Below are 12,360 nucleotides of genomic sequence, written 5' to 3' on the forward strand. Positions count from 1 at the left end.
GGAAAGACATGGTCCAAGAATGGAACCCTGAGGAACTCCCGAAGTAACCGAAAGCCATTTGGACTGACAGCCCTCCACATGTACTAGCACCCGTTGATGACGATCAGTTAGGTATGAGGTGAACCATGCAAGAAGGCTACCACCGAAACCAAGCAGCTAAAGGTTGTGGATTTACAAAATGTGTGAAACCAAATCAAACGCCTTGGCAAAGTCCAAGAATAACATATCAACTTGCCCCCCCCCCTGTCGAGTATGGATCCAACTTGATGGTAAGTTTACTAAAGTTGAGTGGTGATAGAACGGCCGGCAATAAACCCGTGTTGGAATTTGTGTAGCGACCCTCTCAACATTGGAATTAACTGATAAAACATAATACGTTCCATCACCTTACTTACCGGTAATTACTTCCACATTCGTTGCGTTTCGCTGCGTTGGGATGCATCGGGCGAGAAATATACCCCCAAATCGTACATATACAGGGCACTATATGTATGGTAATGTGTGTGCAGCCTACATATTTATATCATTTGTCCGATGATAATAAGACATCTCTACACCAACGCTAACTCTTTAATTTGTAAATTCAGTAATTGTGCAACGGAGGTTAAAAGCATACTTTTTATGTCCCGTTCATTGTTGTTCAATGTATTGTTCGCAGCTGTGGATCAGACACAGTGTTGGTGCGCTGTAGCGTTTTCAGACAGCGTACCATGGCGCTCTTAAAATGCTGATGAGGGACATCTGGGAGGACCCAGATTATTTTGATACATGAATAGGAAAAGGATGCATAGAAACATAAATATTGTTAGAAGAGGGACCGTCCGGTAAGTTTACAAATGCATTTGATTTTTTCTTTTATTCATTAATGTTTTATTTTTCTGGTGTCTGTTTTAAACTGATCTCTCTCTCTCTTTCTTTGTGTGTGTGTGTGTGTGTTTGTTTGTTTGCGTGTGTTAGTGTGAGCGCGTTAGTGCTGGTGTGTTTATCAATCTCTGTGCGCGCGCGCACGTGTGTGTCGAGGAGGCTTACATGGTATATTTTTTTTAACTCGAAGTATATTTTGACGACAGCTACCCGAAACACCAGAAATTAAAAAAAAATCCGCAGAAAAATAATTGCGTTATAACGATGATCTACATATGGACCAAGAACACAGCCAGATATATACTCTTCTGGCGAAGACAATAAACTAAAGCGGCATCGCACAAAGTTTAAACGGGTGCGGTGCCAGCGTCACACCAGAGACGCCGTCAGTGGTTGGACGAGGAGCGCCCTCTGGCGTCCTGAAGATGAACGACTACAGCAGGTGTCATTGGCCTAAGCCTAAGCCTGACCACGCCTCCGCCATGCAGATGTAGCCCCGCCCTCCAGCGTACGGTATAAATAGCGGGACGCTCCCTAGAACTGGGTTCTTCGCCTCTCTGAAGCTCCGTTCCAGCGCACAGGTTTAGGTTAGTAGTAGTTTAGTCTGGTAGTTTTCCCTCCAGGTACACTGTACAGGTAATTGGTTTCCGTTCTCTTTTCCTACTTTTAGTATTGTGTTTAACTCTGTAACTGTAGATCCGTTGTATGTTCCATTGCTTTGCACACTATATATATAGCTATACCACAGTTAGACAATAAAGTCACATCAAGTATAAATCGACCTGGGTTTGGCGTTGCTTAGAGTGAGTCCGAGTTAACAAGTGCCTTAGAGTGAGAGTCTAAAGTACCGTAAGATCTGTAACTGTAACTGTAATCGTAAGTTAGCCCAAACCCTGCCACACACAGAAAGACCGTTTGTTTCACAGGGTCGAAAAAAAAACAAGAAGATCTCCATCCTATCTCCAAGACAAACGCGTCGGCCTAGAAAAAAGAAGACCGAATTGTAAGACTGCCACTGTCTTATATGTTAAGTCATTACTGTGGTTTTAATACGTATATGTTATCTTGGACCCTTACCTCCCCCAAATACCATAAAGGACTCGGGCTTGTTCCTGCAGTTTCCTTCTGCGTCCAGAAACCTTCCGGGGTACAGAAAATAACCGGGGTGATGACATATCCCATTGCAAACTATTCTTGACATGGCAACCGTTGCTAGACAACTTGTTACCTCCATGAAAAATGGAGGTATTGTTTTTGGCGGCGTCTGTCTGTGTGTCTGTGTGTGTGTCTGTGTGTCTGTGTGTCTGTGTGTGTTTCCGCAACTTTGTTGTCAGCATAACTTCATAACGCCTTTATGGATTGTGATGATATTTGGTATGCTGATAAGTCTTAGGAAGACAAAGGTCAAGGTCAAATATGGGCCTCCTGGTGGATGACCTTGGTACTGCAGCAGAACTTCCGGTTTTTGTATCTTTGGTCCTGAACATGCTATGGTCTTGAATTTTTGGTGACAGATAGCTTTTCCTGTCAGGAATAAGTGGTGTGGGTTTGGTCCCCTAGCAGCTTGTTCAGGAACTGCAGGGGACTTTCGGGCGAAATCTTTGAAAGCCAATAAGTCCAGATAGGAACAGCGTATTTTCATCATTTTTGGTGTGTAGCTATCTGACAGAAAGATGTACATAATAAACTGCAAATTATGCAAATGAGGACTTTATTTGCATAATTAATGAGGAAATTCTATAATTACAGTGTTTTACATTATAGAACTTTCATACATGTAATGTATGTAACCTATGGCAGATGGAACATCAACAGATACTAATTATGCAAATGATGACCTAATTTGCATAATTAATGCAAAAAATCTATGATTTCTCAATGGTGAATGATGGGAATGTCATACTTGGGACATCTTTCGGTTAATCAAAAGTTAACATCACGATGCATATATTATGTTAATGCAGAGGTCATTTGCGTAATTAAAGAAGAAATTTACATTTACATATCAAGCCCATATTTCATGGAGGTATGAGATCTCGGAACTCTTGTTTCCATAGCAACTAAAAGGAAGCTGGTAACGTGATGTATTGTTTGCGCGCTCCAGAGTTACAATGTACAAGATAACATCAGTATATACCAATACCAGGATGTTACACGTATTCAGCATGAGCCACTACAACAGTGAACAGGACGGTAAGAACACGGCTCAATTTAGAGACGAAGGAAGATCTTTAACACCGCAGGTAAGCACGATTCGTTGTCTAAAATTACCTAAAGCATTGAAGCCTAAATCCGTAATACGATATGTCTACGACCAATAACAGTGTTTTTACGACGATCGTACCAATGTCGTAGATTTGAGAAGAAACGTATGCAATACCGCGTACAGTATGATCATCGCTTCGTTAAAGCAAGTGGCTCTGTTGGACCGATAAATAGTACGCAGGGAAGTGAATTAGGGGCGGGGAAGTACGCCCGTAAGGTCTTAGCGCCTGGCTTCACACTTCAGGAGTTTGTTTTTCGGGTTCTCCGGACAGTAGTAGTTCTTTTAACAATCAAATCCATTGAGAAAGGATTCATTACGTCCATGAAAAATGGAGGTATTGTTTTTGGCGAGTCTGTGTGTGTGTGTGTGTGTGTTTTCGCATATTTGTAGTCAGCATAACTTCACAACGCCTTTATGGATTGTGATGATATTTGGTATGCTGGTAAGTCTTAGGAAGACAAAGGTCAAGGTCTAATATGGGCCTCCTGGTGGATGACCTTGGGACTGCAGCAGAACTTCCGGTTTTTGTATCTTTGGTCCTGAACATGCTATGGTCTTGAATTTTTGGTGACAGATAGCTTTTTCTGTCAGGAATTAGTGGTGTGGGTTTGGTCCCCCTACCAGCTTGAGCTGGAACTGCAGGGGACCTTCGGGAGAAATCTTTGAAAGCCAATAAGTCCAGATAGGAACAACGTATTTTCATCATTTTTTATAGGTAGGTAGCGGAGAGAGAGATGTACATAATGAAATAAAATTATGCAAATGAGGACTTTATTTGCATAATTAATGAGAAAATTCTAGAATTACAGTGTTTTACATCATAATACTTTCATACATGTATTGTATGTAACCTATGGCAGATGGAACAAATACTAAATACGATGACCTAATTTGCATAATTAATGCGAAAATTCTATGATTTCTTAATGGTGAATGATGGGAATGTCATACTTGAGACATGTATAAGTTAATCAAAAGTTAACAGCACAATGCATATATTATGTTAATGCAGAGGTCATTTGCATAATTAAAGAAGAAATTTACATTTACATATCAAGTCCATATGTCATGGAGTTCTCGGAACTTGTTTGTAGAAAGGTTTGTCACGTAATAAACCATGCATTAACTTCATTACCTTGGCCAAGAAGGTTATGTTGTCAGGGACCGTTCGTCTGTGTGTGTGTGTGTTTGTGTGTGTGTGTGTGTGTGTGTGTGTGTGTGTGTAAACACAATAACTTGAAAATGCGCAAATGGATTGACTTGATATTTTGTAGTTGGGTAGGTCTTCATGAGATCTGGAAATGATTAGATTTTGGACCCCCTAGCTGCTTCTTATAATACTGCAGCTGAACTTCTGGTTTTGATATTTCATGACCTAGACAGGCTGGCGGCTTGATCTGGAACTTCGATGGAGTTTGTTTAATAATATTCAAAAGAGGATAACTTAGCAACCGGTTGACGGATAGTCATGATTTTTTGTATGTAGGTAGCTTAAGTGATGTCTGACACAATCATGTTTTTGCATATTTTCTGAGGAAATTCTATAAATCAGTTGCATTAAATGATAGGAATATTCAAGCTGGTGGCCTATGCAATTGATAACGAGAGAAACATGCAGATATTGAAATTGATTTGCATAATCAATGAGAAAATGTTGTAATTCAGCAATGGTAAATGCCTGAAATTTCATACATAGGGTATTTAAAAGTTAAGTGGTGAACATAACTAAACATTACTTATTCAAATAATGACTTTATTTGCATAATTTATGAGGAAATGCTAGAATGACATTCTTTGTTAAGATAAGACTATATTTTGATGGAGAATATGATCAAATATTAAATACAATAATTTATGGAAATGAGGATCCAAATTGCATAATCAGCGGGAATAATCTATAATTTGTCAGTCATAAAGATTAACATGATTTTGCAAAGGTGTGAGGTAATGAAACTCTAGTTTGAAACTGTAGTCGGCCGAAAAGTTTATATATGAACTCGCGGTGTGTCGGAACGAACGGCCGGAAGCAACCCTTGACCCGGCCGCCAGAAGCGTGTGGCGGGGGCAAGGCATCGAACGTACGGTACCGAACGTGCACATTGCGAAAGTAAAGTAAACGCCGCTTACGCGTACCTTGATACGTACAAAACTATTATTGATTTTTAAGCAAACTCAGGGATAAAAATCAAATATCTGTGCTGATTAAGCCTAGTAATGCGGCTTCCGAGTATACTCTGGTTTTCACGTATTTTCTGTGTGCGGAAGCTGACTGTATTGACTGTTTTCTGCCAACCCGGAAGTACGTGCTCCCGAAAAAAAAACCAAAAAATACATCGTTCATACTGAGTTAGTTTTCTGCACATGGCGAATGACTGGCCCCTCCCCATGTGGCTTGGGGTGCAGCGCTGAGGAGAACCCTGTTGATTATAATGATACGATTGTCTCTCAAACTTAACGATTACAAGTTGTACAGTAAGAAATCAGACTGATGTTATAGTAACTGTGTGATCAGATTGATTATGGTTCAAAAGACAAGAATCTGATAGTAAATGTATGTCGCATCAGTGCTGTAAGAACCGAGGAATGCTAGTTCACTTAACTTTCAAATGTCCCAATTATGACATTCCTTTCAATTTACCTAAAAATGACAAGACGCCAATAACTCTTTTGCTAAACATAACAACTTTAAAGTTTACACAAAGTAACACTAAAAAATTGTGTCTGATGAAGGCATGTGTTTCAAGAAAGAATGGCAGTGAAGAAGAATATATACATGTACAAATGCGAAGACTTTGAAGCAGAGAGGAGAGTAGTCAGCAGTTTCAACCCCATTATTCAGGCTCGGTCGAGGGTCAGGGATCACCACCATATGCTAAGCGTATGCAGCTGCTTGCAGATGTGTGCAAAATTGTGTAAATATTCTAGCTGATGAGCACGTCAACAAAATGCAATTACAGTTTCAATGCATCCATAATAAATATATAATGTTTAAACGATTATGATATGATGCATTAATAACTATCATGTATTGTGCATGCATAATTAAGAAATTGATTGGCATATATATCGATGGGGGCCATGTATGCATAGTTGGGACGAAACCACTTGATGTGTTATAACAGAGGGGTTATGGGGAATTTGGATCAGTGGTATTGCATGGATTAGTGATATAATTGCGGATTATTGGTGTATAAGCATCACTGCTTTATGATCATATGCATATGAAGGTATTGTGAGTCACTTACCAGTCACCACATATGCCATGAGTCACTTGTTGTATTTTGAACATATCTGCATGTAACTGCATACACTTAGCGTAATTGCGGTGACCCCTGACCTTATACCGGGCCTAACAACATACTACTGACGAGAAACAAACATAAACCACGGATACAGCTCAGTCTGTTGTTCGCCTAATTCATTCTGTAGAGCATCGTGTCTTTCTACAAAAAATCATGGGTTGTCTGCCTGATGTAAGCAAGGGACTACATGTATGTAGAATACTAGAAATACAACACCATAAGATCCGGTTTGATTTTTGTTGCAGATTTCTAAAATACATTCGATAAATTAAGATGGGACTTTATTTTTAAGGTATTAGACACTATCACGTATTTCTTTTATTTTATGCGTGGAAATACTTGCACAAAAAGTTAGATTCAATCCTAGCATAAATGACCTAACTGGACATGGCATCACAACAAAGACAGCACAATTTGCTGACGATAAGCTTTCCATTTAAGATGCACAATACTTCTTTCAACGAACGCATTGATCGACGATCTTTTCCTTAATTTCGGGAACAGAATATTTTTGTAGCTGCGTATTTTGTAACAGCATACGATACCACTGAACCTTGTCTACATGGGATTGACGTTTGGTCCAGGCCATTTAACTTATTCAAGGAAGAGAAAGCAGAGCCAAAACAATATGCTTTCCTTCTTCGAAAAGATATAATAAGAAACAAGTGTACCGTTGGTGGTTAACATCATTGGGAAAAGATATAAGGTGATTGCGCATTGATGTCGAAAAGCCTGGCCTAGCCAGGAAAAGCAATATTAGCAACACTTCAAGTTATTTTTTTTTCTCCTAGTAGTATAATGTCCTACAAGAGAAGTATAATATAGTCTCTCTCTCTCTCTCTCCCTTCTCTCTCTCTCTGTGTGTTACTTTGTGTTTATTCCACATGTATGGATTGTGCTAATGAAAGTTGTTGTGTGGATAGCTGAGGGCTTAGCAACGTAGAAATTTGCCAAATATCGCAATGTACCTTCAACAGATGTCGCCTGTATCAATGATTGGTTTGTAATATAATTTATCTAGGAGCGCCAGTGTTTATAACATCATGTGCTACCTACAACCGAAAACATGGATGTTTACGATTTTGACCATGGTTATTCTCACCTACTTTGGACTCGGCCATATTTCTACAAGGGTGCTAAAAGATATTCTACAACCACCACAACCTGCCAAGATGCAAAAGAGGTAAAAACAGAATACTAATTCTGTCTCTTAATATCTTATTTGTCAAATTTGTTCAAGGTTTTACACTGGATTTTTTTTAGCTTTGTAACAAATCTAACGGCTCATATGTCTGTTATTAGCTTCGCGAAAAAAGTAATGTTCTTCATAGCGTTTGTTTGTGTGTATGTATGCTTGTAGTTTAGTATGATAGCTAGTTAAAAGTTAATAGGTAAGTGGGTGTTAAATAGATCTTTCAATGGTAACACACACACACACACACACACACACACACACACACACACACACACACACACACACACACTACATATATATATATATATATAAAAGGACATCACACATTTGTAATTGAGCAATATTAAGACTCCATTTGTTTCAGAACTACACAGAATCGCATATGGGTCAGCTCCAAAAGTCTTTTACATACATCGTTTTAAACATAATTTCTGGTACGATCATGTTTCATTACAAAAAGCTACATGTTTCTCTTTAAATGCAACATACATTGATTTTCCATTTTCACAATAGTCCCAAGAACATACCCCAAAGCCTTCAAGCAAACAAAAAAAAACCAAATGCTTTGCACAGTAAAATTGTGGTATGAGACAACACCTTCGACTTACTAAACCTCTTCTTCTAAAATACCATCCCTATCCAAAAAACCAATCACCAATCAGATTTCAGTCTTAGTTTATCCGCATGTTCATGTTATAGCATGCATCTTTTTTTCGACAATAAAAAATCTAATCTTAACATACTTACACGACAATAACTTCAGTATTTCAGCAGGAGCCCAACAAGAAAACATAGACGAAACCGAAAAGGCAACAGATACGTGCAGTCCTAAGAGGAAGTACGTCTTTGTTGCACTTCACAAAGTTGGAAGCACCACTACTATCAACATTTTCAATAGATACGCTTTAACTCACGAGCTAAGTATGCTCTTACCAGCATCTGGTAATCTCATCTCTTGGGGCGCCTCCCCTACCGAAGAGGATTACATCCACACTCCAGACGAACAATATGACGTCCTGACGAACCACTACCACTACAACAAAACATGGATACGGTCAAAGTTTCCAGCCAACACAGCATACATATGTAAGTAACCCTAAGCAGTTCTTCGTAGTTCGTAAAAAAAACGCTTAATTTTCGCCTCAATGAAAATGCATATTTACTACCTAGTGGTTAGTTTAGGAGTATAATAATATTATAATGTAATGTGATATTTATCTGCACGGCGGCAGTTAGATTGGTATTGAGTGCGAATGCACAGACTGATGGTGGCCCACTTTCTTCGTTTGCCAGCCCAAAGGCTGGCAAACGTAATGAGTTGGCTCGGGAGAATGGGTCAATGGATCCTTCAATGGATTCTTCGATTGTTCAACGGACCGTTGATCAATCGTTCAACGGACCTACCAGAGTATTCATACTAGCGTGAAGAATCATTACAATATTCAAGATCACCCACGAATACGACAGTAGCTTCGCTATATGTTTTATGTCCACATCAAAATGATAAGCGTACATGTACTGTCCAGGAAACGGTTTGTATTTGTGACATTGTGATTTTTTCTGTTAGGAGGTACTTTTCTGTATGAAAAGGGCCTGAAAAACTGTAAATGACCTCGGTTGACCCCAGATCGAACGCCGTTCGGTTCGAATGACGACATCATACCGGGGACATTGGGGCCCGAATTTGACCTCCGTGGTTATAAAAAAGAAAGTCTGTGGTGACCCCGGCTCTGTTGAGGGATGGTTGTACTTATTGTGCCTAATTTTTATTTCACTCACAGCTATCATACGAGAGCCAAGCAAACAATTAAGGTCGGCCATGAACTATTACAACATTGAAACACTCCTTAAAATGCGGTCTACCAACCCGATGAAGACGTTTTTGGAGGATCCGTGGAAATTCAAGAACCTGTCTGAGGCCTACTTTCCGCACCGCAATCTTATCTTCGACCCAACAAGAAACTTCATGTCCTTTGACTTGGGATACCCTGCTGAAGCAGCGGAGGACATGGTATCTATTTAATAGCCTATCTAATCCAACTTTTGTAGTGAACTTTTTTTTATTCACCAAATGGCTTTCATGGCAAACCTTTGCATGATTGAAGTGTGGACAGATCACACGTACAGGGAAAGGACAACCGTTTATATGCAAAATATACCTGGGTTTTAATGTATATGTCCCACATTCTTAGCAATGTTTTATCGTACCTTAATGAGTTGTTGGCAAATTTCAAGATTATGCAAAATAGACAAAATGCTATTGCACAATACTTATCACGCCATAAAAAAAGATTTGCAATCCATAGTTTGCTGAGGATAACCATTACTAGTATCTTTACTTACACTGGCCACTTATAATGACAAGGAGGTGATATTTTTCCTCTTTTCTTGCTTTAGGTCATGTTGATTTGATAATATGGATGGCATCCTCTGTGAACCCCCAGACTGCTGCAAGCTTGCGAATAAAAAAAGTTTCGCAAAAAAATTAACTTTATTGTGAAATCTAGGTGGTCATAAAGGTACACACAAGGCGTACTATTTTATTCGTATGGTGAATAATAAGAATCTTTAGTTTCATTCCTTTACATTTTCTCCGTGTCATTTGGAATGGATTTTGGCATTTTGTGACATAAAAATCGTTTTCCAATAGTTTTTTTTGTCATTTCGGCGCGCGTAGCAGACAAACATTGGGAGCTACAAGCCAGCCGGGCAGCAACGGGCCATTCTGCCTACCAGATTTGCCATTTTACTAATTGTCGCTAGATAGCGTTGTCGATACGGTGTTGAAACTTCTCGTGTGTTCTCTATGGTGTTTGGGTCTGATACATACTATTGCAGAGGGGGTTGTTTTCTGGCAGACACACAGAATTTTTTTTTTTACTTTTGTACTTTTGTTTAAATTGCTACAATAATAAATCACTAACCGTTAGTGATACAATATAAGACTTAGTACACCCTAATCTTCTGTCATAGACACTTTTGGAAATGAATGTTATGTTGTATACCATTTAGTTTTCAGGACAATTAGAGGGTTTTGGCCAATAAAATCACATTAATGACGTCATAATGACGTCATATTACGTCATAACGACATAAAAGCTGTAGGTATGATAAAGTTACCATCCTCTGAAAATTTGGTGGTCATACGACATACCATTCGCGAGTGCTGAGGGGGGCTCAAATGAGCCCCCCCCGGTCCCACCAAGCCCCAAAAAGCCCGGTATAGATAGGGTTAAAACGATAACAGGAAATTGATTGTAATGAGATTTTTTTTTCAAAGGTATAAGACCAACGAGATGTAGTTTTTCTTTTAAACATTTAGTCACCAGATAGCTCCATTGTTCTTGTAATGCCTTTAACGGGTGAAAAAGTCCATACTGCTAGATAATGGCGATCAATTTCAGACTTTATGGGTTGCAACAGTTGTGATTGCTTTGTTGGTTAAATCCCGTGGCATACCATTATAAAGAGCTTCATCCTGTATCAAATAACATTGATACATAGTTTCCGATACTTCACTGCCAGTGCATTAAATTTATTCTAATTTTCTTTTCATCATGGATCAACTCTCAGACCGTCTAGGTGATAGAAGAACTTTATTGCACGACAAATGCACATGGTACATTGCTTGGCAAACTACATAAAGAGGGTAACAACAATAAAATAAGTGTGTTGAATAAGACCTAATGTCGAATAAAACCTAACATATATCTATATCATAATCATTCAAATAATAAGGGATATCACAAGTCGTTAATAAAGTGTTACAATCAAGTGGGCTTATCACAAGTTTCGGTATTTTTTCTAATAGCAAAGTATTCCTTTATATATCTACCTATTTTTGCGTTGTGGGGACCGTTACATGTAAAGATATATTCAAATCTGTCTCCAACATCAAGACTCTTAAAATCTAAGGTACTTGATTCGAGAACTGTAAATAGCTTGTTACGTATAACATCATATTTGGTACATTCCATAACAACATGAAATTCATTTTCTATATGCTTTGGACAAAATGGACAGAACCTTTGTTCGGGGGCTATATTGTAATATCTACCTGTTTCATGAGCCGTAGAAGCAGTCTGACTGTCCACACGAGCTCTTCACCTGCAGATGCCATCCGGATCTCTGGAGCACCGAGGTCTCGTCACTGAATAAAAATCAAATTGATCTATTTTATCTATTTTTCAAAGGAGAGAGCTCGTCTCTACATCAAAGAACTAGAAGCTGACTTCACTCTCATAATGCTGCTTGACTACCTGGACGAGTCCCTCGTTCTTCTCAAACGTGTGATGTGCTGGGACCTCCAAGACGTTCTTGTTCTGACTAAGAATAACAGAACGTATCCATTCAAAATATATGACCCGACTGAAGAAGAGCTTGCTAATCTCCGACGTTGGAAAGCCGTGGATTATCTACTGTATGACACCTTTAACAGATCGTTGTGGCGACAAATTGCGGAACAAGTATGAGTATAACAAGTGATGATTCGTATTTCTGAACCCACTTTTTTGAAATTGTCATTATTTAAGGTATATAGTAATCGTATCCTTGTTTTATAAGTATCGGAATAGATTCAAGGTTAAAATACAATTTTTGTTTTCGATCACTATCTGACGCTTTTCATTGATTTGTCGTCAACACAGGGTCCCGACTTCTTTGAGGAACTCAGCATTTTTAAGGACATGAGCAAACACGTTCATGCGTACTGTAGTACTGGACACAAACCTGGG

The 12,360-nt window shown here is 38.9% G+C and overlaps 1 protein-coding gene across 1 annotated transcript in view; it reads left to right on the top strand.

Moving 5' to 3' along the window:
- The first annotated feature begins 3,035 nt into the window (after positions 1 to 3,035).
- The window catches only part of LOC109462233, an 11,729-nt gene continuing 2,404 nt past the window's right edge, over positions 3,036 to 12,360 (top strand). Inside the window, exons 1-6 of the mRNA XM_019758769.1 lie at positions 3,036 to 3,107; positions 7,454 to 7,615; positions 8,391 to 8,713; positions 9,409 to 9,638; positions 11,821 to 12,093; positions 12,274 to 12,358. Coding sequence (XP_019614328.1) covers positions 7,476 to 7,615; positions 8,391 to 8,713; positions 9,409 to 9,638; positions 11,821 to 12,093; positions 12,274 to 12,358 — 1,051 coding nt within the window. The 5' untranslated portion in view covers positions 3,036 to 3,107; positions 7,454 to 7,475. The remainder of the gene's footprint in view (positions 3,108 to 7,453; positions 7,616 to 8,390; positions 8,714 to 9,408; positions 9,639 to 11,820; positions 12,094 to 12,273; positions 12,359 to 12,360) is intronic.

The sequence above is a fragment of the Branchiostoma belcheri genome, unplaced genomic scaffold (assembly GCF_001625305.1).
Source record: "Branchiostoma belcheri isolate BF01 breed outbred unplaced genomic scaffold, Haploidv18h27 scaffold114, whole genome shotgun sequence".
NCBI classification, from domain to species: domain Eukaryota; kingdom Metazoa; phylum Chordata; class Leptocardii; order Amphioxiformes; family Branchiostomatidae; genus Branchiostoma; species Branchiostoma belcheri.